The 26,430-nt window shown below is 37.0% G+C and overlaps 1 protein-coding gene across 1 annotated transcript in view; it reads right to left on the bottom strand.

Moving 5' to 3' along the window:
* LOC145981244 (integrin beta-PS-like) overlaps positions 1–26,430 on the bottom strand; it is a 79,617-nt gene that overhangs the window by 39,795 nt on the left and 13,392 nt on the right. Inside the window, exons 4-10 of the mRNA XM_083114396.1 lie at positions 18,612–18,840; positions 18,240–18,324; positions 16,636–16,806; positions 13,835–13,933; positions 8,668–8,832; positions 5,292–5,444; positions 313–447 (exon numbers count right to left, since the gene is read on the bottom strand). Coding sequence (XP_082970522.1) covers positions 313–447; positions 5,292–5,444; positions 8,668–8,832; positions 13,835–13,933; positions 16,636–16,806; positions 18,240–18,324; positions 18,612–18,840 — 1,037 coding nt within the window. The remainder of the gene's footprint in view (positions 1–312; positions 448–5,291; positions 5,445–8,667; positions 8,833–13,834; positions 13,934–16,635; positions 16,807–18,239; positions 18,325–18,611; positions 18,841–26,430) is intronic.

Raw genomic sequence — 26,430 nt, 5'->3', positions numbered from 1 at the left:
TGAAAACCTACAACAAAGACTGAGAGTTCATCTTGCTGATCACACACACCGTAAATGGTTGGATACGATCAGGTCGGAGTGAGGCCGGCAGTCAGTAGGTAGGCCTGGACCCTCAATGGACTGTTGCACTATGGGTTATAATCATATGATACACCTTTAACACCACACCACATTTTGGAGCTCCTACACTGTGTACCAAACCTAGGAACACTTGCACTAAAGGGTGCTAACTGTTCAGCTATACAAGAACTCACAATATCTAAAACATTACATTTCAAGAACTGAATGTTGCCTGAATTTTCGCATACTTACCGTGCTTTTTTCTGGATCCTCACAATCACAACTACAGACCATTTCCACTTCCACTTCTATACTTTCATCCAAACCCTGTGGCTTGATTTGAAACTTTTCTCTCCACTCATTTGCATTCTGCGGGCATGCAAGCAGCTGAAAGGCAAAGATACAATAATACACTTATTTGTACACACATTTTGGTTATTGTAAAACGTATTTCTACATCTCCAAGATAATTTCAACAATGGCGACAGGATAAATGAAGAATTGGTGAAATAGAGAAAGAAAAGGGTAAATTGGAATCCATGCCCTTCCCAGGATATCTAAGGGGATCAGCTAACACTAAACCACACAAAATAAGACAATAAACCATTGTTGAATATTAATTAGTAACAAAGAGAATAAAAGGAAAGCAAAAAGAAAACATTTATTGATACCAATATATTACTGATCTGTTATAAAATAAAAAAGGTTCCAAGTAGGACACAAATGGTTCATTCCCTCGTTTATTAATAATGTCTGTATAACCAAAGTTATACATATAAAGTTAAACCATGCTACACAGATTAGAAGACTTAGGTGGGCAGGAAATGTGCATGAATGGGTGAGGAAAGAAGAGTTTACAAGATTCTTGTTGGGAAACCTGATGGTAAGATACCTGTAGGAAGGCCAAGACGAAGATGGAGAGATAACGTTGAGATAGACCTAAAGGAAATCGGTAAGGATGGAAAAGATTGGATTGATCTTGTCCATGATAGGAACAGATGGATGGCTTGTGTTGCTGCAGCCATAAACCTTCGGGTTTAAGAAGGCTAGAGAGTTAGTTATTCTCAAACACAATAACAAAATTGAAGAACTTTGTACTAAGGCACAAGTTATTTATAAGAATATTTAATCAGTAAAATTATTCACCATTTTACAAATAAATGGATACACTAATATGCCTATATCAGCAACAAATGCCGATAAAATACTGGCTCATCTCCAGTGGAGTAGCAGCTGCCCCTGCAACCAGCACAATTTCAGGGGGCGAGTATAGGGGCCCTGCAATTTTCTCTCTCTGTGCTCCTGAAATTTTATATAATACCAGAAATTCAACAGATAGTGTCCCTTACTTAAAATGAATATATGAAAGAGAAATCTGGTTTCCAGTAACATATCATGTGACGACATCTGTAATAAGAAGCATTGACGTATTGTCTCAGCCAAAGGCAACTTGACATATGGGTCTCCTCCGAAATGCAGAATTAAGTTACTTGCTCACAGATGGCAATCGATAGGTAAATTTTCTCATCTCATACCATTATACGTAGCTACACAGTTTGTCATAAACATAGCGTAGTTTAGGGTATTACAGTTATGAATCCAGTAGAAATGTTCAGTTGCTCAACCAGTCGATGCCTTATTCTTACACAATACCTCATCAAACAAACTTGATAATTCATAACTTTTTTTTTCACCAAAAAGTAATACAGTATTAGTTTTAAACCTGATATTTAAAATGTAACTTCCCACCAAATATTGACGCTTGAGGCCCCATGCCTCAATATAAAATTGAAATAAGATCTCAGATAAACCTCCCATATTGTCCACACCTGTTACGTTTCTCTTCAAATATGCCCAAGAAACTCAGTAGGAGGTGAAGTGCAAGGGCAATTATCCTTAAGTCCAGTAGCCCCTATTCTGCCATGAGGGTATATATAAAGTGCTCGAAGTGAAAATTCAGTGCTGTGAATTTGCTTGTTTGAGTTAGGTGATAGAAGGAAGGATCCTCACATGGATAAACGTGAAGACAATGCAGTAGGTGGAGGATGCTTATGCACATTACAGAGGGTTGATCCGTCTGTATGTGTTCGATTTTAAACCTTCACCCCTGCTCACAGAATCGACCGATCTGAATGATTCAAACAGTAGGTGAAAGCCAAAGGCCTCTAGTATCGCGCCAAGTTCGCGTGTGTGTGGTGTGTGCATCATGACTCCCAAGGTGAACCGATTTTGGGAAGGCTATGTCGTAGCACTTTTCCACGCCAAGTTTTCCGTGACACAGATTGAAAACCAGTGCGGGGAAAATGGATGTGCATTGGGGTTAACGACCATCAAGAATATAATTAATAGACATAAATACCATGACGTTCCAGCACTTCATTCACCCACAAAGGGGAGTAGAAAGCGACCGTGTACTGTGGTGACTCCACCTGTAGTTCGGAAGTTGCACCGAATGGCCCTACAGGAAAACCTTCCTACGCAACGTGTGATGGCAAGACGAATGCACGTGGCACAGTTAACTGTGAACCGCAACCTACGTGACAAATTAAAGCTCGGGATGGTGTTTAAAAGTCGTGGACACTTCCTCACTGCGGCCCATCGAAGGGAGAGAAAGACTCACTGCAGGCGTCTCTACGAACGCCATCTATCAAGGGAAAAGTGGAAGATTGTTGCTACACTCGATGAAGCATGGATTTATCTATCCGATTGTGGTAAAATTCAAGCCGTAACGTACACCCCACGAGACGCAAAAACCCATCCTGACTTCATCCATCAGTGCAAAGCAAGTTTCGCTATGAGATTTGTGGTTGTCGTGTGTACTGCTATGAAGGCAAGTTAACGATTCGGCAGGTGCCTAAAAACTGCAAAATCAACTCCGCATTTTATCAGCAACATATCCTCACACTAATTTATACAGACGATCTGCACCTTTTGTATGGAAATGCAATAAATCAGGTCCATGTGCATATGGATAAGGCCTCATCACATAGATATCGTTCTGCACAGATATTTCTGCAACAAATGGCGGCAGACACCAGCATCCAGGATATTCCCTTCCAGGAGATACCAGTGAAGTCATCTGATGCCAGTCCCATGGATTTTTCGGGTTTGGCCTATTGAAAAGAGCACCTGCATCTCGTCGTGTCACCACTGTTCGTGGCCTCTGGAAAGCCTGCCAGTAGGAGTGGCTCAAGATTCCCGTTCCTGTACTTCAACGGAGCCTCCTACAATGGAAGTTACGGTGCAGGGCTATTGCCAGGACCCATGGTGCTCACATCCAGAGCAACCGCTGGTGGTCCCGTGGTTTTTCCTAAAGTAGGAAAAATCGGACACATATAGACGGATCAACCTTCTGTATTATTCTAGCTGTATGATATTTTTCTTAGCTGGGGGATAGCACCCCCCCCCCTCCACACACACATACTCTTCGAGCTTTGATGATCTATTAACAAAATGGTTCTTGTTACATGAAAAGTCTTTAAGAAATATCAGTGGTCCATTGAAAAGAAATGGCATCGTTATAATTATGAATAATAATATTAAGGTCCACTAACACCAAAATTAAACACCGTGCTCATGCGGTAACAACCCTTTTTTTTAAGGAGGGTCCAGTCCTTCTAATCAGCATTTCATTGAGTGACACATTTTCAGTGAATAGAGTCCCATTGCTGCTTTATTATCTATCTCTCAAGAATGGAGTGCACTGTGATTTCTTCATAGCAGATTGCAATTGACTTTATGATGTTAGGTCACCATCGACAATCTAGAGGTCCGGTTCAACCCCAATAACTGAAATGATAAGTTTGCTTGAGTATATAACTCACTATTGTATTAGAATTAAACATCACTACATTTGTATCAACATCAAGAGTAGAAGTGTAATTGGTTAGTAAATAATTTTTGAATTAGGAAATGATTTGCAGTCAAAAGAGTATATAACTCACTATTGTATTAGAAACATAATGTCAGTGGCTCTTCCTTTGAATCATGTCCTGACACAGCCAGTGGATGGCTTCTAGGGCTGAAGGTGTATTCACCTCAAAGTACAAGAAAGGGGTGTTTACTATCCTTTAAACGCTTTGCCCCTAAGAGTATTTTTAAATATATGTGTATTATGTGTAACCTAATTTTTAAAAATGTTTCAAACAAAAAATATGAAGAATTAGGAACAAAACATTTGGCAGTGTGGAGACTCCCCCTTCCTCCACCAAAAAGGAGGAAAGTAAGAGAAAATATTTCTAATTTCTCTTCTTCCAGTAATGTCAGAGATTCAGACCATCCTGATTTAGTTTCAAGAAACTACTACACTGATATATAGCCTAAGTCGATGACAAAAAATGGGAAGGTAAAGTAAAAGTTAATTTACTTTACAACTTTGGGTGGGGGGTACCTAACTATTGTGCTTCCATCCCACTCTGGCATCATCTCGATATTTTTTTCTCACTAAGGGGGGGCCCCTAACAACTTTGGGTGGGGGGGTACCTAACTATTGTGCTTCCATCCCACTCTGGCATCATCTCGATATTTTTTTCTCACTAAGGGGGGCCCCCAATAGTTTACTTGCAGTGGAGCCCCAGAGAACTGTGCTACGCCACTGTTCATCTCTAATAATTTTGTGTATATGTTGCCCGCATCATTATTATTTATTTGACAACTAAAGTATACATAACAAAATTTATACCTGAAAAACTGTTCTCACAGCAACTATCTCATGTGGTGAATTAAACATCACTACATTTGTATCAACATCAAGAGTAGAAGTGTAATTGGTTAGTAAATAATTTTTGAATTAGGAAATGATTTGCAGTCAAAAGTGAGAAGTATAATAAGTATTTTCTTCCAGATAAAAAAATTTAGGGAGCACCACCAACTGTCTCACTCACTACATTTTTATAATAATAATATAATAACTTGGTTTGGTTTTATTTGGTGTTGTAAGTCCACTTTGTGCACAGTAAGGCTGTTGGGGACTGGACCTACAGTTTATAGTGGGATCCGAACCACTATGTGCCTCCACCGGGTATCGAACCCAGGACCATTAGATTACAATAATAATAATAATAATAATAATAACTGAATATGGTAATATCTATTTGTACAAAACAACATTATAAATTAGAAATTACTTATTAAATACAGAGTTGGCAAAAATGATAAGCACCCAGAATCAAAATCTATATGAAAGGCAATTTCATACTTACATTCAACAAAAGTTGTTATGTAGAACTCACCTTAACATCTACTCGAAAAGTGACAGTATTGTTAACTCTTAAGTTCTTGCATTCACGTGTTTCTCTGTTAACATTTGTTAAACACTGTGAATAGTATCGTAACTCAATTATGTTGCTGGCTGTGTCTTCCAGTACCACTGACTCGGCCAGTTTCTGGAAATGGAAAACAACAAAAAGGTGACATTTCATGCTATTTCACATGTCGTCCATATATGATTGATTGATTGGAATTGCAATTTAAATCATTTTAAAGAAATGATTTATAAAATAATGTACATAAGGAATTTGTAGATATCAGAATCCCTTTTGGGGACAGTACATTATTCTCGTAATCATTGAATGGTGTTTATTAGGCTCCAAGAAAGGAAAAGAGAGGAAACAAAATATATGCACTGATGTGGTGAAGCTCATACGAAAGGAAATGTAATATGTAAACTGTAAACACACTTAAATTTCTTTTTATTTAAAATTCAAAAACTTTTTACACACAAAAAAGCAAAAATTTTGTGTAGAATAATATACAATATACTAATCATGTTAAACCATAAATACTGTAATAATCTTTAACCTGTTAATACACATGGCAGCTGATGTTTTGCAAACTATCACTTTAAAAAAATCTCCAAAATTCAGCTAAAAATACAAGAAAATATTTTCAGTTACAATTATATAGTACGTCAGAATGGCAGAGTGGTTAGAGCATCTTGCTACGATTCCAGGGTTCCCAGGTTCGAATCCCAGCTGGACATGGATGTTTGTGAGTGTCCATTCATCAATTTCATTATATCAGCACTCATCCCAATCCTTGCAATTAGCCAAAAGTAGCAGAAAAACAGAGTAAAATAAAATAATTAATAAACAGATATTACTTAGATATTTTTTTTATTTGCTTTAATCAAACTATTCAAATATTTTACAAGGCCATTTAACAGAAAAGTCCTTTCTATAAAATAAGGTATATGTACGAAACAAAAAAAATACAAGCAATTTTAAGCATGTATGTTTTTTTTAAATACAAATCGATTTGAATAAAATTATGATTTAAATAAAAAAAATTATCAAAAATAATTTTTAAAAATAAAAATCATGAATTTTATCAATCCTGCATCCACACATTTTTTTTTTAAAAAAAAGATAAAGTTCTCCCCTGTGCTTAGCACTACGCCATGAAGGCGTATAGGAGGTGTGGGGGTAACGCATCCAAATTAAATTAAAATTTTTAATTATTTTTTTTAAACACTAGATAAGGTCACAACCAGGTGTGGTTGGTCCTATAGTGCACAGGATGAGTAAACCCCCAGTAATGTACGGCATTTACCTCGAGAATGGACAATAAACAATGTCTTTACCTTTTGACAATTTTTTGCTGAAATTTCTACACAAGAAGTCATGTATTTGTGTCCGTAACACAGCAAATTATTTTGCTGAGAAAGAGAAACCGCGAGTCAGCCGACCTCGTGCAAACGCTCAGCTGAACCCCCACAGGAGAGCTTCTGCCATAGTAAAGGTTCGAGCAGCAGGCAGAAGCTCGGGGTAGCTATATGGACAAAATACATGGCAGAGGATACTGAGTAACCTCGATCTCCAACCAACGGTCATACGAAGTTTGTGCTCTCTCAGAAGCTGCAGCAGAAGCTAGAAGGCACCATCCTCGCTGCAAGTGATACCCAGCTGGTTCCTCCCCTCCAGTGTTGCCCTGTGAGGTTCAAGTTTGAAGCGCATTTGTTGCATATTCAATCTTCTCTGTTGAATAATTTTTGTGCCGAACTTCTTGGCATAAATGCAAAATTGTGGTAGAGAAGGATGAGTAGAAATGAATTAGACGCGATGAATTAAAACAAAAGAAATACATTACTAAAATAACTCGTGCATGCATTCAGACTTTTTCCTTAAAGATGGAAACATTTTGGATATGTGAAAGTAAAAGAATGGTGCGATCTTAGACAAGAAAGGAAGACGTGACAAACCCTGTCGGTGTCAAAGTTTCAAGTTTGTAAGTTTTCGAAGTGATTGGATAGTTATTGCAAAGTATTGATGCTCCAAAGAATGGACTATGTTTTGTCATTTGATGCAGTGTAGGTGTTGCTGTCTGCGCAGGTAAGAAATGACATCTAAAATGCATACAATTAACGGAAACAAACTTTCTCGTATGTTGAAGGGCTCATTCCCAATGAGCACAAGTGTCGCCAGAAATATTTGTAGAGAGGGCAGGCCACTGATAAAACTTTATTAGTAGAAATAATAATGACAATAATAATTATTATCATTGTCATTTTAGAATAATAACTATTATAAGTTATTTAAAAAAAACCGATTCTTATCCAAATGTATTATTATTTTATAATGGAAAGGTTTTTTTACTTGATCCTCCGTATGAGTAATATCCAACACAAGTGTTGTCCATTATTTTTCTTACAGTTTGCAGTTAGTGTACACTGAAATTCATAGTTATTGTATTTTGTTATTAACTTTTTCACATTCTGTTAAAACAAGGCTTTAGAAGTTAGGGCCAAATTTTACTCATAAAGTTTATATTGTGTGACCTCTCACAAAGAAAATTACACATTTTGAAAGTTGTGGGTCCATTTATTATTTGGATTAAATAGTAGAATATAAAAATATAATCTGGTTCCTCTATTATACACTACACTTTTCCCGATCTAATGTTTCATCCTACAAAGGAAGTACATTAATTATAACTATACACTATTTAAATTAGATATTTGTATGATTTTGGGGGTGGGGCTTCAGCCCCCTTAGCCCTCTCTCTGCTTATGTGCCTCACTCTTCACTAATGAGGGCAATAAGGATGAGTGATGATTAGATGAAATTGATGAAGGGACACTCATAAATATGCCAGGACTCGAAAGAAAATTGTATTTTAGGGAAGCAACAACTTTCTATTATTATTCTTACTAACGGAGTAGTAATAACAACTAGGGCTAAGCTGGTATACCAATGTCAATGTATCGGTATCGGTCGATACCAGTGGTATCTGTTCAAATGTATTTACCGATACTGGCTGACACTTTTGCAACGTCTTATCATGGAAATTATGCAAAATTCGAAGTTTCTTTTCATTTTGCAAGTTTTGTGTGAAAAACTGAATTTTCTGATAACATAACATCAAATTTAATATTCTGATGTAATTTTTGAATATTTTAAAGCAAAAATCTTGATAAATTGATGCATATAATTAGAGTGGAAAACTTACACACTAATATTAATAAATATTTTAAACTTTTAATATTACAATTTTCAAGCATCGGTGTCAGTTGGAATCGGTGCGAATATTGGTATCTGTTGAAAGTGGTATCGGCTTAGCCCTAATAACAACATACCCAAAACAAAATTGTGGTGTAAATTTTGCACTTACATTATACTGGTCCTCCACTAGTTTAACAACATTTGAAGATGACTGATCCAGTTCTCCAAAAGATGCACCACTGATCCTCTTGCTCAGCTCCTCGTACGTATCCAGCTGATTCCTCGTTACAGCAAATATCAAGTTAATGTTGTTTTCTTGAGCTTGATGATTCAACTGTCAATCAAAAACATGTAAGCAAAATTATACAAGTCCTCAATACATCCTAATTAGGTAGGTCTGCTATGCTCTTGGAGAAATGGTAGACATCTCAAGTATCCAAACTATTAAAATGCCTTTATATGGCAAATTTCAATGCTTTACTATGATATGGGATCGTGTTTTGGGGTAACAACAGCCATTGCAAGGCTTTTGCAAAGCTTCAAAAAAGAACCATGAGAATCATAGCCAGAGTGAAAAAAAACTTATTTGTGTAGAACCGTTCTCTGTAAATTTAATGTGTTAACTCTCCCTTGCATATACATTTATGAATATTTTATTTATTTTTCTGGCCTAGTTCCCCCATAAAGTGGCTCTCAGGCTCACCCAGCCTCACATCAATGGGAACCTTGGGGGGGGGGGGGGGTAAAGGTGGCCGGAGCATGGTGCTGATGACATCACCTTAAAAATGGCAGTGATCGAAAATATATGGGGCTCTACCCCACATCCACTAAATTTGCCTTCATGGCATGGTGCTATATGCATGGGTAACTTTACCTTACCGTTAAATTATGTAAAGCAAAATATTTCCAACTTTGCCACTAATGAGGAAATACATGGCCTTAACACAAGAAATAGAAATAAACTTCATACAAAACACTGCTACCTTAACTTATGTAAAAAAAGGCCCCTTAAACACACCCATTGACCTCCATAATAAACTATCACAAGATATGAGGAAAGAACACAAAATGATCATATTCAAGCAAAAGGTAAAGTATCTACTTCTCAGACATGTCTTTTACTCTTTAACTGAATACAATGAAAGTGATTCTCACATAACACAAAATTTAGCTAACCTTTATATAACATAGTATTATCATTTATTCATCTTGTAAATTTAAAAATTAAAGGGACTGATAATTAGTGTCACCTAGTAGGCTGTCGTGTTTTATATCTTCGCATGTTACTCATTTGTTGTGATTTGCTGTGACTGTGTAAGGCCCAATTTTGTGTTTGGCCTTGGTATTCTTTATTTTGTATGTGTAAGATCTATTCATGTAGTAATATATTGTAGGAATGGGCTGATACCAATAAGGTATCGATATAAAATTTACAGCTACCGATAACCGATATTCTACCGATCTGATATAAAATTCCGAATGGTCCTTGAAGAACCTGAAATGTTCATTTATTTCCTTAATAAATGTGTGTTTCGAGGTGACTGCAGTGCAAAGGAAGTTGCATATTTAGACATTTACTTTTTTACAAAGTAGGGCAACAAGATTATCCATAAAAATTACAACAAAATGGCAGAATTTTGCACTAAAGTATAAGATATTTATTGATAAACTGATACACTAGGGATGGGCCGATATGAAATTTTGGCCCATACCAATAAAGTAACAATATAAAATTTACCAATACGATAACAGATATTCTACTAATGCGATATAAAATTAGAAATGGTCCTTGAAGAACCTGAAAGGTTCATTGACCTTAATAAATGTGTGTTTCAAGGTGACTGCAGTGCAAAAGAAATTGCATATTTAGACATTTACTTTTTTAGAAAGTAGGGCATGGCGATTATCCATAAAAATTACAACAAAATGGCAGACTTTTGTACTAAATTATCAGATATTTATCGATATATCAGATCGGTAAAATAATCGGTAATTTTACCGATAAACCGATACACTGATATGCCTATATCAGCCGATAACGATAGAGTACCGATTAATCGGTCCCATCCCTACTATACACTATACGATACACTATATCGATTAATTGGTCCCATCCCTAATATATTGTAATGTATTGGCATGTCCTATATCATCATGCACTATTTCTTGTACACGTGGTAGTCCTTGGATGCAAATAAACTAAATTAAACATCTCTACATCTTACTATAAATTTAGTTTAATCCTTGACCAGTATGGCGGACTTGTGTTGCATACTTGCAATGTTCAAATTGAAGAAAGAGAAGGGATATCAAATGGCTCACTGTTTTACATTCCAAAATACAATGTTAGAAAGTATGAACAGTGTCTGACCATGATCTGGAGGGGAAAATGTACTTACTGTTCATGTACATGCGAATGAATTCTGGATGAATATATGTAAAATGGATGTCAAAAGTATTTTCACATATAGATGTGTTGTACAGATATATTATTGGTGTTGTATAAAGTGCTCCAAGTGGAAATTCCTAGCTGGGAGATGCTTGGTTGAGTTTGAGGATAGAAGGAAGGGGGGAATGGTTGTATGGATCAACATGAAGACATGAATTTGCACAACCATCCACCCCACAGTAAGTGGGAGGATGGTTATGCAAATTATCCTAGCTAGGGAATGAATGCTTCATGAAAATTTTCTCAACTGGGTATATGGTATTCATCCATATCCCCCTCTCCTCACCTTTAAGCATTAGCTTTACAATACAAACAGAGTTAGCTGAATTGCTGATGTACACCTGCAAAACCCAATTTTATAACACGTTTTCAGTATGCTAAAAATTAGCAATGTTAATATTTTGATTGTTTGAAAAGCTATTATCAGAGGCATGTATATTTCATATTTGACATGAAATCTGCAAGGATCGTTTTTCATGTTTTTTAAAGGCGAGTTGCTTTTTCCTTCCATATTTTGTCACGAAATGGTGCAAAACAACCTGAAAATGTGAAATAAACTCTTAAACACGAAATTTAAAGTTCATTTACCAATACAACACTTTCTAAAGTCTGATTAATCCTGTGAGTTATGCAAATCTCGGAAAATTTATTATTTCTGCCGTAAATACACTGACAGCTACATAAATGTGCTATTACAAGGGAAATATTTATTTTGTGTAATAGTATAATTTTTCATTCAAATTTAGGGTTATATTCACCATTTTAACACCAAAATGCCATTTTATATACTGCTTTTGATTATGAAATGTTCCCAGTTTTTGTACTGAAACCTTGATCTCTTATTCACTATAAATATGGGGCCCTAGCTATTATTTTAAGTTCCCAACATACAAAAATAGCATGATGAAACCATAATAAAACATATATTTCACCTTTAGCAGCAATTTGACCTCTCTCTACCCTGCTAGATGTTAAAAAAAAAGGTGCAGATTAACAAAATAGTCTAAAAATAGCTGGAACCCCTGGCATCTACAGCCATTCTCTGCTGTGTCCATCTTCTATGCACTTAAATACTGTGATGGATACAAATATTGGTTAGATAGCTGAATTGTGTAGAGTACTGGTAAGAAATCCCAGGATCCCTAGTTCAAAATCTGATCTGCACACATTTTTCAAACATTAAATTCAATTCATCTGTGTGGTAATAGAATTTTGAACTGAAAATAATTTACTTGCCCAGTTCAAAGCTATATATTTATCCACAGAATATAGTAAATTAATTCACTCATTTGACCTAATTACAAGGCTCATTCAATATATAACCGGAAATATGTTGTAACAAATATTTATTACAAGCACCTAAAGAACTACAGTACTATGTTTCAACATAGTCCCCCCTCCCCTAGTTCAATGCACCTATGTCAGTGCTTAATAAGGGCACTGATTCCACACACAGGGGAAAAAAAATATTTTGGACGTGAGCGTAACCACTCATGCACCGCTGACTGGACTTCATCATCATTCTGGAACCTTCATCCACTTAATGCATCTTTCAGTGGGCCAAAGGTGTGGAAATCGGAAGGTGCGAGATCAGGCAAATATGGAGGTTGGGGTATGCACTCAAACTTTAGGTCCTCGATGTTAGACAATGTGACACTGGCAGTGTGTGGTCTCGCATTGCTATGGAGCTAAAGCACACCAGTGGACACCAGACCATGTCGTCTCTGTAGAATGGCTGGTTTCAGTTTTTTGTGCATCAGTATGTCATGACTGATATGGTGGGCTGATCCTACACTTATTTCCATCTGGGAAGCAATTTCACTGACAGTAATATGCCGGTTCTCCTGTATCAAGTCCTCCACTTGTTGCTTTCCATGACTGCATGGAAAAGAAATATTCAGCAATGTTAATGTACGTTTGCAGCCATAGCATTTATCCAGTCTTACATATTTGCATTATTAATTGCTGACCTGGATGCAGAGAATCTTCAACAATGGTTATGCCCTGTTTGAACTTCTCAGCCCACTCGTATACTTGTGATCGACTCATACAGCTGTCACCGTACTGAACTGTCATGCGGCGATGACTTTCTATCGGTTAAACTCAACAAAAATCTCACGACAATTCGCTGCTTCAGCTTGGATCACTCCTGTAAGGGTGCCGGCATCTTGTGTAACTGTTTCCCAACATCCCGTACACGAGGCAGGCATGCCAGCCCCAGCAAAAAGCTTACAGATGCCTTCACAAAATAACAAACATATAATAATTACGGTCGTATTTTTAGATTTTTTATATACATTTCCGGTTATTTATTGAATGCACCTTGTATTACATATATCAGGATCGCCGTTAGGAAACTTGACGCCCTGCGCGACAACATTAAGGCAATCCACATTTTTTAGTGACTATTTTGCTAGTTGATGACTTGATTTAACCATATGAGCACCAGAAAAAATATATTTTATTGTATCATGTTTGTATGCAACCTAGCACTACAGATTCATTGTTGCCACTGACATATATTTTTTTTTCTGTGAGCATGAGGTTAGCACTGTACGGAATCCAGGTAAATGCTGACAAAGAAGTCGACAGAATGAATCCCAGATCAACCCTTTCGATCAATTGTTGAACATTACTTACAGGTATCAAAATTTTATGGAAAGCACCTTTCTGGGTTATTAACAGTGCATCCTTTTTTTCCATCACTTCTTTTTGGACTTTTACAATCCTCATCCAAGTTTACATTCCATAGACATAGTATATCGGAAATGCAAGCCTCCTCAGAATTCGAGGCCTTGTGCGGTGACATGCATCGCAAAACCTTAACGGTGGCACTGACATATAGGTTTTCTTAATTCACATAAAATGAGATCCAGGTGTTACTTACTTGTGCTATAGATGGATAGTCATACTCAAGTGCATGAGTGTAAGATCCTTCACTATCCAAGTGGCATGTTTCGTCATTAGGCATTACTATTCCAGCAAGCTGAAAAAACAAAAAAAAAACATAATAATTGAAAATACAGCTTGACTCGTACGTCAGTTGACAAAAATACATTACAGATGTTAACAGGTTCATTTTCTTTTTACAATTGTAAAGCCATAAAGATGACATTTACTACGAAACATAGTTGTGTGTGCTGTAATAACCGAAATAACCTACATAACTGCATTAGTCAAGTGGTTACTATGCTAGTCCCTGAAGAGGTAACCAGTGTCAACCCACTTATTGATTGATTGATTGATTGATTTAGTTTATTTTACTTCACGTTTTGTGCCTCTTGGCTAATTTGCGAAGATGGGGATGAGTGATGAAATGATGAAATTGATGAATGGACATTCACAAACAACCAAGCCTGACCGGGATTCGAACCCGGGACCCTTGGCATCGCAACGGGATGTGCTAACCACTCGGCCACAGGGTCGGGCTCAACCCACTTATGTATGAGTGGGTGCAAATATGTTCTTTCTCATATTCATGAACTAAATATTATCTGAGAGAACCTGGAGTCTGATAAGCTTAATGTGGATTAGTAACTTATACATGTTTCCTTCCAGCAGGGGAGAACTGGGATTTTTTCCACCTGTTCAAGTGGCTCCGGCACTCACCCAGCATCATATAAAGTGGGTACCTGGAGGAAACTCTGGGGGGAAAAGGTGGCCAGGGGCATGCTGCTGATCACATCACCCCCACCTTCGGACATGATCAAGAAAGTGTGGGGCTCTAACTCCACACCCCTTATACGCCTTAAAGGTGTGGTGCAAAAGCACAGGGAAGCACTTGACTTTACTTAGTGAGATTTTCCGGTCATGACCCATATGTTTTTATTTTCCCTATAAGGATAACATGACTAGAATATAGGCATCCCGACCGAACCGGCTCTATGACCCTCAAAGGGACTGATCACATTATTATTATTATTATTATTATTATTATTATTATTATTATTATTACTTGAGCTCAAAGGTATGCAGGAGGTCATGGAAGAGTCAGAGAGTCACAGAATACAAATTCATTGCAGAAACATTACATTGGTAATTTATATATAACATTATAAGAAGATTACATTAAAAAAAAAGTACAAGTTACAACTTAGGTACTTGCCTCACATGAAAAAGAAATAGTACAAGTCACAACTTAAGTACTTGTGTAACAATTGTTAGGCAAGTATTGTAATAGTAGTATTATATAGGGTTGAGCACAAAAAACTGGCCCGTCTCATCTCACTTGGTCAGAAACTAAACTTTCTCCTAAATTAATGTAAACAAGAACAGGTGTAGATACAGTGAAAGGGGAGGGTGATGTAAAGTGGCCTGATAGGAATTGGAATGACCCAGAGTAGGAGAAAAAGTCATTTCAGATCAAGTGAGTGAGAATGTCTGCCAAGATGAGGCAAGCCGGTTTTTCGTGCCCAACCCTGTATATAAAGTGATTACATCCTTTGAAGGTCATAGAGTGGGGATGCCTACATTCTAGGCATGTCGCTCAGATCCAAAACTTTGCGTGGTGTGTTCTTAGGTTCATTGGCAACCAACTTGCAGTTGTCTTGTTTACTATTTTAAAAAATGAAAGAAAATAAGGGGTGGAAAAAACACCTCTCGTGAAGGTCTTGAGAACCAAAGTTAATGGAAACATGGTCTCTACGTAATGCTTCACAAATAGCATATGCCGTGTGGAAATTTTGGGACTACGCACTGCCAATAATAATTGGGAATTATTGTGTACTTGGTGTAGACATAGAAAAAGCTTACAGAGATTTAAGTTGTAAAAGCCATTACGAGATCTGATTGGTATCTCAGTGGTAGAACATTGACATACAATGCCAAATACTCAGGTTTGGTCCTTAACTTTTCAGTAAGGTTTAATATACGAGGGTGTCATTAAATAACATGAATTTCAGTCTAAACTTCATGGAGATTTATGCATAATGAATATTTGTATTTCAGAACTCAAAATAATTCCTTCGCAACACACCATAAAGATGTGGTGAAGATAGAGCAGTATGTGCCCGTGCAGTAGCTAATACGTACTACATGGTCGTTCCACTGTTGACTTGCACCGTAGAAGAGCAATGAAGTGTTATTCGTTCTTTGTGGTCAGAGAGAGTGAAACCTTCTGAAATCTACAGCAAAATGAAGGTTTAGTACGGAGACAATGGTTTAAATCAGTGAAGAGTGTATGAATGGGTGGAAAGATTTAAAGACAGAAGACGAAATGTCAGTGATGAGCACCGGAGTGGGAGGTCAGTTTGTTTGGCAACTGAGGCAGTGAAACAGCAGATTGACTAGTAAATCCGTTAATTTAGTACACTCTCCCCAGACTTAATCGATTGTCACCATACTAAACATTCATTCTGCTGTAGATTTCAGAAGGTCTCTCTCTCTCTCTCTCTCTCTCTCTCTCTCTCTCTCTCTCTCTCTCTCTATCTCTCTGACCACAAAGAACGAATAACACTTCATTGCTCTTCTGCAGTGCAAGTCAACAATGGGGCAGCCATGTTGTATGAGCTACTGCGCAAGCGCATGCTGGTCAATGGTCATGACACCTTTATGGCGTGTTGTTAAAGAACCATTTTGAGCACTGAAATACAAATTTTCATTGTGCATAAATCTCCATGAAGTCTAGAATAAAATTTCTGTTATATAATGACTACCCCTCATACATTGCATGTTTAAAACAACACTCACTTTGCCATCTCCAGCCAGATGAAAATCAGCATCTGTTGAAAACACCAGGAGACGGCGGGCTTTCTGCCTCCAACGAATGTGCTCGGTGCATACCATGGATTGTAGAATGGCATCAAAGCCCCCTTCGGGAGAATCCAGGTTGCCGGATATTGGAGCTCTCCTGACCTCTGCCTAGAAGAGTCAAGACTCACACATGACTACTCAACTTGACCTCAACAGGTAAATACAACAACGAAAACAATAGCTACAGCAAAAAGACAAGCAAAAAGATGTTTGAAGAAGGACTTCACACATTCTCAATCTCGAACACAACGAAAGTTATGTGAGATTTTTTCACCGTAACATCAAAATGCAAATTTACATACTGAATATTAACCTGAAATATGGACTGTTTTTGTTGTGAAATTTAATTGATTGAATTGAAAATTGTGGGTGCATCAGCACTTAGGCTATTTTGCACTCATCACATTACATATATTACATACACATTACCATAACTAAAATAAACACATGTGTGAGAACTAAAATATTCTTACCTGGATTAAAAGCTGAGGCTGTAAAGAAGCACTCAGAACTTGTAAGGACAAAAAACAGGACAACACACACACAGCCTAACAGAGGATTATACTAGCCATATGTCCAGATGCCAGAGCCTCGTTATGCAAAATGCAGTCCAGAATGTGTTGTGAAATTTAAGCCCTAACAACAGGGTTCGCAGAGTTAAACAAAGATGGTTTTGACCCTGGTTTAAACACACAATAAAATATTTCTTGTTAAACGAGATTTTTTTTTATTTTCTCATATTAATCAACAAAGTAGAAAAAAAGGAAGGTACATTATTAGCAAATTAATGACAATAATTTGGAATCAATCATAAAAAAATTTGAAATAATATTACAAAACAAATTATAATGTGCAAGTTTCATGAGAAGGTGGTTTATTTACATCTCACACAAGCTGACATTTCCCAATATTTGCAAAATTCAAAAGAAGACTGGCAATTAAAATTAGATATTATTAAATACACATTGATTACATTAAAAAAAATCATGCATTGCTGCTTTATTGTTTTCCAAACTACAACCCATTATTGTATTTATATTGAAGGAATAACATTTACAGGTGTGAACTACGAGCCAGTTCAAGGGAGTTTTAGCCTGTAAATGATAAGAATACAGATTTATTTCAGACCCTGTTTAAACAAGATTTTTTTCTGTAACCAGGTAAGTGTTTTTCCTTAGAAAAACTTCCATTTTATTATTTCATACTGACAGTAATCCAGTCGGTTGGGCATCTGACAGCCACATGTGAGACCTGTGTTATATTCCCAGGGTTGGTGATCTTGTATGAGGTTGGAATTTTTCATGACTGTCCCTTGCATATACAGCTCAACGGCTCACCTAGCCTCTTATCAATACGTGAGCCTATGAGTAGGGCATTAAGGTGGTCAGGGCATGATATTGGTGATATCACCTTCATAGCACACACATATAAAAATGATTTTTCCCAAACCTTGACTAGCAATGACCAACTTTTGTATTAAAATTTGTTGTCAAGAAAATGTTGATTTTATTTTATATTAACATTAAATTTGTAATACTTACTGCAAATTTTTCAGTGTTTGAATCCAGTGGAAGATGATTCTTAAATCCATATGGTGATGCACATCCAGCACAAGGGTGTTCTAGCCTGTAAATAATAAGAATACAGTTATATTTCAGAGCCTGTTTAAACAAGATTTTTTATTAATACTTGTAACAAGGTAATTGCTAATGGTTTTTCCTCAGAAAAACTTCTTACATAATGAAAGATTTTTACTCTAATTTATAGAATATCAGATTTGTGAGAATTATCAACAATTATACCAAAAAACTCATGTGCCTCTATCAGCTGATACTTATGAATCTGACACATAACTATGTAAGATTTTATTTCAGATAAGAAGAAAGAAAAATATAGAACTAAAAAGTAATTACTTTTTTGGAACTGTGCTCACAAATGGCATTTCTGGTTTATCCACAAAACTGCCAAAACCAAGTCGGAAATTAGAAGTGAGTCTCTTCATTGCCTCGGCTAACTTGCTTCCAAGTTTTGACAAATTTTCCTTGTCATCTTTCATCGAATTGGACAAATCCATCAGGTAGTAAAGGTCGACTGGATAATCTTCTGCTTGGGAATATGTTACTTCTATTGGGACCGTTTCTCCTACGAAATGAAGGACCATTCACATGAATATTCACACTTTATTTATCTTAAGTTAATGTTCAAGCTACACTATTGTGTAAAAATTGATTAAGACATAAAAAATTAAAAATGAGAAGACAAGATCATGCTGAAAATTGTAAAAAAAATCAGGTTGATCCACAAGTTGAGTTTCTTGTGAGTACTGTCTTCATATCTTTCAACTGCAAGTAGAACGTTTTCAGGTATTAATTGGATGTGGTTTACTTTATTTCCATTATTATTATTATTATTATTATTGTGATAACAAAACCTGGAAGTACATTTTCTAAAGATTGATTATATCATAATTTTAACAATTTTATGAAACACTTCTCCCACATATGCATTAACATACGAGGGTCATTCAGAAAAAGTTTCCCTTCTTTTTTTTTTTTGGAGAAAGTACGAGCCCGATAAATGAAATGAAACTAGCAATGTGTTCTTTCGTCTTTCCTCTACATTTACCACACAATGCAATGTTCGTGCGGGCTATCGCGCATGCGCAGCACGTGATTAGCGTGAGTCATGCAGTGAGAACGTGCCCTGGCCATAAGGAGTAGCGAGTCATGGCGGAACATTGCTCACAGAGTATTGAAGAAAGGGGAAACAGTCAATGCTGCACGTTATTGCCAAACACTGAAGAAAGTGAAAAAAGCAATTCGCCGCAAACGTCCTGGACTCCTTTCTGCTGGTGCCATTCTTCTGGATGACAATGCTCGTCCCCAATTGGCAGCACTAACACAGGATAAAGTTCTAGAAATGAAATGGGAAAGGTTACCACACAACCCCTACAGTCCTGACTTGGCCCCGTGTGACTTTCACTTGTTTCCTGCAGGGTCAACATTTTCACACTGATTTGGAGGTTCAGACAGCCGTGAAAAGTGTTCTTCGTTCCCTGGACCCCGAATTTTTTGCAGATGGCTTTCAAAAACTTGTGCAACGTTGGGACAAATGCTTGTGCCGCCTTGGAAATTATGTTGAAAAGTGAGAAAGGACCATGCTACAGTAGTGGTATTGACTGTACTATAAACCCGAGAAAGTATGAACTCTCCTCAAGCAGGTTTGGCTATACTTAAAACTAGCTCAACATGGCCATATGAGTTTTTTGCTCTAGTGTGAAACCCCGTATAATCCAAGATTTTTGTAAAAAAGCCCTCATGGATTCCATGAGAAAGTATGACCCCCTCAGATTGATGAGGCTACACTTATAAAAGGCACTTTTGTGAGATTGTTGTCCATAATTTTGTTAAAAATATGCCCCTCTTGTGGCCACACTTAAAACTAGGCCACCCTTACATACATACACACATATTTATTTCTGGTTTAAGTTCAATTGGATACCAGCTTCAATTTGTTTATCTAATATTAAAACAATGTAATTCTTCTAGAATTGCTCTGTGACCCGCTCATTTCTTACATCATAAACATATGATTTTTCTCCTATGAGAATGACACTACAAATGGTGTCATCGGGTAATGCCTCATGGAATTCACAGATAATTTTAATGTTTGTCCTGTCATTAACTACAACTTGTTTCCTTTTTGAAGTGTTGATTACAAACATGGGTCTCCGTGCTTTGAATTCATCTGGTGAGTAATACATATCAGTACTGCCAGTAGTGACACGTTTGAAAGCCGAAAATGCCTCATATAATTTAAGAAAATCATCCTTGGACATGTCTAAATTGTAATTTTCTCTAGGAAATACCTCATTTCTGCCATTTTTAAGATATATGTTCTTGATGTTGCAGCTATCAAATTTACTTGAATTTTTTCCTGATTGTTGTGTCTCCCAGTCTGAAACAGTACCACCACAAAATCAGGCATGTCAAATTGAATACTGGAGAATGAATTTGTAGCATCAAACTCATAATATGTGCCAGATGCGGGCTTCTGTACGCATTGATATGTGTAAAATTGCAGAGGAATCTGTGGATTTTTTATTATATCAGCTTTGTATTTAAGAGCATAACTGGCCTCATATTCAACAACCGGGATTCTTAGCTCCATAGTCTGAATAATGCACTTGCCTTCATCAGGTAGGGTATTGGGCAGAGCTTCTCCTGTAGAGTTTATTGCACTGTACCTCATCAAAGCATTGTTATCATTGGCAGCTCTTCTAAATGTGATTCTTAAACCACCCTTCCACATAATTTCTTTGTAATCCGAGAAGAATCCTGGCAACAGGCGCATCGGGAACAGCACTGTGTGGTTCTTGGTTAATATCTTATCACCAGCCTCAAATCTGCCTATTTTGTAGTATGAAGCTTCGGTTTTGGATAATTTTAATGTAGCCAAAGCCGTGGAGGTAATGCCGGGATAATCTATTCTGTTTATAACAACGCCATGCTTTCTGATCTCAATTTCTGAGAAAAGATGCGGCACAAAATTATCCACCAATCTTATATTTGAATTTGCCGGATAATCTGTTCCATCGAGCTTTACAACATCAAATTTGATGTATAGATCTGCTCTGTGGGGGTGTATAAAGCCATCCCCTACATCAAGATCAACCTCGATTTCTGTGTTGGGTTGATTTAAATTTGCAAATGTCCTCCTGTTTGGGGGGAATGATTGTAGCTCATAACTCTCAATATTTTCCATTGTATGTATTTTTATTTAAATGTTAATCTCTATGATTGCAGTTGTTGTGGCTCCAGCAAAATCAACTAATTCTTCTTTTTCATTAGTGACCATCAACTCAATGTAATCTATTCTATTATGGCACACAGGAAAATATAATGTTGGGGATGGATTGTAGATGATCGGCTCCATGAATTCGGAATTAGGTTTGAATGTTGCAATGATGCCGGTTTGTTTGTGAGTGCCTATGCCATTTGATTTGGTGATCATACCCTCGGCCACATTGCAGTGAATATTCAGAGTCTCTATGGCTAAGAATTTGGGTATATTCATAGCAGTGTGTTTGATGGCTGCTTCAAGTTTTGTGTTGTTCTCAAATCCTAACAGCTCTCCTATAGTACCCAGATGCACTGTTTCTGTAGCAGATACAATCTCTACTCTGTGAGTGACAGAATTTTGACTTAACACTACACCTCTGGGTAATTGAGCATTTAGAGTGGACAGATTATACTGCCCTGGAGTGATGACAATATTTTGATCCCCAACTGCAATTTTGTTGTTGTGGTGAGTAATATTTGGGATCAGGTACATGCCATAAAATGCTCTGAGAGCTATTGTTTTGGGATACACTATGTCATCATGCAATTTGAGTTTCAATATTGAATTTTGGCTGGTGAGATGGAATACCCCCATGATGTTTCAGATACCACAAGGCCTTTTGAAAATTTTCAATTGATGGTTTATTTATTTGAGACATATATCTGAGAACAGATAAACACAAATGTCCGCAATTAACATCTTTGAAGTTTTGAACACGGGCATTATTGTAATAAAGATTAGCTGAATTTAGATATTTTATTAAATTTTCAGGAGGAACACCTCCAAATGAATCAAACACAAATGCCTCATTGTTTAAATATTTAAGATAACAGATCCAGTGAGTGCCCTGATTTTTGTACTCATCCAAATTAACAATGCCACACTCTTTGTTGAGTGGTTGTTCTGGTAAAGAATCAGACATGTACACACCCCTAAAATATTTGATGCCCAGTGGCTTGATTAAAGCTTCAATATCTTGGTTTGTAAGCGGCTCTTGTTTTTTTTAAACTTATTCATGGCTCTCTTAACACCTTTGCCTTTTTTCTCCATGGCCAGGTTATGGCGCCTCTGCTCATCTAATTCTGCCCTATTTTTCTTGGCATCTATTACTGTTTTTGCTATGGCAGCTGATCCCCCAGCCAAGCTCCCAACAGCCCCGAGAGCAGCTAAGATGGCCGGGATGGTAAATATGAAACCCCCTGTATGCAATTTTTTTCTTGATTGCTGTAATTTTTTTAATTGGGGGGTACTAAGCAACAATTTCATACCATGTCCCTTTGCAAGACAAGAGCTTTTTTTCTTGCGCTGCTTTTTGGTCAAAAGACTATCAATAGTTTTAAGAGATTTAAGACCTGCATAAGGTATTTGATACATAACACCCTTGGCCTTCATTGTAGGTTTATTATATACATGTTCACAGCCCCCACCCCAGTTTTTGTTTGGTGCTCATAGCTATGGTGGTTCCCAATGCTGCTATTTTTTCACTCAAAGAAGCATCTTTGCTTACAAATCTACCAAATGCAACCTCTTCTAATTTCTTGTCTGCAACATGTCTCTTGTCAAGATCAGTATGTGTGTTGTATGCTATGTCATGGTCTCTACAAGCAGCATCTAGGGGATTAACACCAGGGTCCCTTCTGTTTAATCTATGGTCCAATTTTGTACCTGGACCACAATACTGATAGCCTGGAATGTGTAGTTCAAATGGCAGCTTGTTTATAATGTCATTAACCAGGCCCCGACCCTCAGAAATATTCCAAAATTTAGGTGGTAGAGTATTAATAATTTTTATGAGATATCCAATCCCCTTAGGGTCATTCACTATAAAATTAGACAATTTTGTGCTTATCATGTCCATAATTCCAACCTTTTCATTGTAAAAATTGTTGTTCCCAGCATTTTCCTCCCCAGCTATCACCAATAACCTGTCTACAAGTTTCCTGACATCATCAACCCACACAAATTCTTTAGGTAGGGTGTTGTATTGTTTGATTCCACTGCCAGTCTTGATCTGTGACCATATGGGCTTGATTAAATTATTGTATTTTGCCCCACTGCTAGACTTGACCCTTTTTTGTGTGGGATCATTGTTCTGGTATAGAGCATCTGATTTTATTAATATTTCTTTGTAATGTTCATAATCTTGATCTGTATAGCTGCCAGGCCTCTTCCTAGTCATCAGTTCCCACAATCCAGGTGTTCCGGGATACTTAACAAAACCACCTTTTTCTCCGAGACGAGATTCTGAATAAACAATCAGATCATCCCCCATAAAAGTTACTCTGAAATTGCCAATTCTATGTATGATGCTGCCATCAAGCTCTGTGTCAGCATATAAGCCAAAGACCTCATCTTTGTTGTCTTTAGATGTGGTTAAATATTTTTGAGCAAGAAGACCCAATTCAATAGGATCCTGAGTAGCTTCAATTCTTCTAGGAGCAACAGGACTAGGTGTATGAATGCTGGAAAGTGGGGTGAATGGATAATCTAATATGTTTCTTGCAGCTACAGGTACAAGCTCTGTGATCAAATTTTGATTTTGCTCTGTAACAGTTTTGATATTCTTACCTAAATTATTAATAGCATCAATTACAGGCTGTTCTGTTTGTTTGTGTTTTTCATAAATTCCCCGGTTCTCTGATTTCCATCCCTTAAATCTTTTTACAAGATAATCTCTTAACTTAAGATCATCAATGATTGGCCTTTTCATGGTTATTTATTTATGTCTCAACGTCTAGAAAATCGTTGATTTTATTTCTGTATTTACCAGTATTAGGTGTTCTTGTCATATCAATTGTGACAAACCCATAACTGTCCTGGTTCCAGCACCTGCTGCAAAACTTGGAAAAATCATTGTAGCTCAAGTCCCCACCTACATATTCATCATGTATGTGTTTGAGGTTGGTATGATCTTGATGAAACACACATATAAAATTGCTGTTGTCTCGGATCAGCTGCTTCGGTATTTTAGAAAAAGTCTGTGCCAGGTAGAAGCAATCAATGTTCTTGTGCCGCCCCTGTGTAAAGAAATTTCTAACCTTGTTTTGATTATCCAGTATAATGTCATCAAACACAACAACAGAATTATCGAGACATTCATGGAGTGGCTTAACATCTGGTTCAAAAGTGGCAATATCCAATCCATCATATAGCTTCATCAGCTGCTGATATTTTAATTGTTACAAGCTCTTAGAGAAGACATACAAGTGCCTGTTTTTCCAGTCTAACCAGTTGGGTGCCAATAAAAAATTATCAACCATTAGTGTAGTTTTACCACAAGCTGATGGCCCAACAATAAGACATCTAATATTTTCAGGCAGCAAGTTGCCATTTCTCTTATTCTGCTGTTCAGGTTCTGGCAGCCTTTTTATAACATCCCAGGTGCTCATATTATTATTTTGTCTGCATCGATCCAGCTGTTTTCCGGATGACCCAGCCATTTGACAAATAACTTGTTGCCTTTTCTGCGGATGATTTTTTCTATGAGATATGTGTCAGGCTGTTTAGTTTTGCTGAGCTCTTGTTCATAGAATCGGCCTTTGAGAATTTCTCCTCGGTGATCTTTTATTATATATGTGTTAAGGGTCCCGGGTTTAACTTGAACCACTGTAAATAATTCGGTGCTCCAGTTTCTTGTAAAGCCTCTCTTGAATAAGTGCTTATATTTGCTGATTCTTACTTGATCGCCCACCCTGTATTTGGCCTTTCTTGTTGTTGGCTGGTATCTAGGATAATAAACAGTCCTGATCAATTTTTGCTCATCAGATGAAGTTACTTCAGAGGGTTTCATGTTGATTGTGGAATGGACCGAATTGTTATATTTATGTAGAAGTTCTGGAAGAATATTAAGCCATTTATAATTACCTTGAAGTGTAAATTGTTTATACATAAGATTTTTTAGGGTTTTGTTGAATCTCTCTACAATTGAGGCTTTAAAATCACTGTAACTCGAGTAATGTTTTATTGACTGGCTTTTAATAAATTGTTGAAACACTGAATTATAAAATTCTTTGCCATTATCTGTTTGCAAATAGCGCGGTGATCTTCCTGAATGATTGATGATTGTCCTGAAGGCTTCTGTAACACATGTTCCAGTCTTGGATTTGAGTGGCACAGCCCAGGCAAATTTTGAAAATGTGTCTATTACAGTGAGTAGATACTTGTAGCCCTTGTTGATTTTGTCCAAGTTTTTCAACTGTCCACTTGACAACTCAATCAAGTCGCTCTGCCATAAATCATCTATGCCCTTTGTGACTACTGGGAGTCTCTTAAAATTATGTCTGGCCTGTCTGTGTAATTCATCAACAACTAGACATAATATGTAAACAAGAATATTGCAACTATGGGGTGTTCAGCAGCTGATACTACAGGATTTTCTAAATATAATTTGTCCCCTATTTGTATTTTAAATTCCAAAGAGCCATCATCTTCAGCATAGGCTGTTTCTAATGTATTGGGATCTGTAAAATCCTCTAACTCTACACTGGTGATTTTTGGTTTGTTATCAGCATTTGTTATTGATAAGGTAGGGTAGTGGTGTGCCTGTGGTTGAAGCCAATATTTGATCTTGATTGGTCTCAATGTGCCCCCAACAAAAAACTGGTAATAAAATTGTGCAGGGGACAGCATATATATTTTGCCACCTGGTGTAAATGGTGAATCATATTCTTTGTTGGGGATGCTGTACAATTCAAGAATTACTGTATGTTTTGGATTCTCGATTATGCCTGTTATTTCTTTTTCTGCTGTAAGCAATCTGCTTGTTACAGATTCAAGGTGCTCATTGATGGTCCTAACAACATCATCATGGCCTGGCTTGATTTTTATGTCCACAACAAGTTTTTTGTATTGTTGCACAATTTCTTGAAGCTGGGTGGCAAAAACAGACAG

Source organism: Lepisma saccharinum, chromosome 29, assembly GCF_977018435.1.
Source record: "Lepisma saccharinum chromosome 29, izLepSacc3.1, whole genome shotgun sequence".
Lineage (NCBI taxonomy): Eukaryota > Metazoa > Arthropoda > Insecta > Zygentoma > Lepismatidae > Lepisma > Lepisma saccharinum.
Note: the sequence above shows the minus strand (reverse complement) of the source record. Positions and strands in the feature narration are given on the sequence as shown.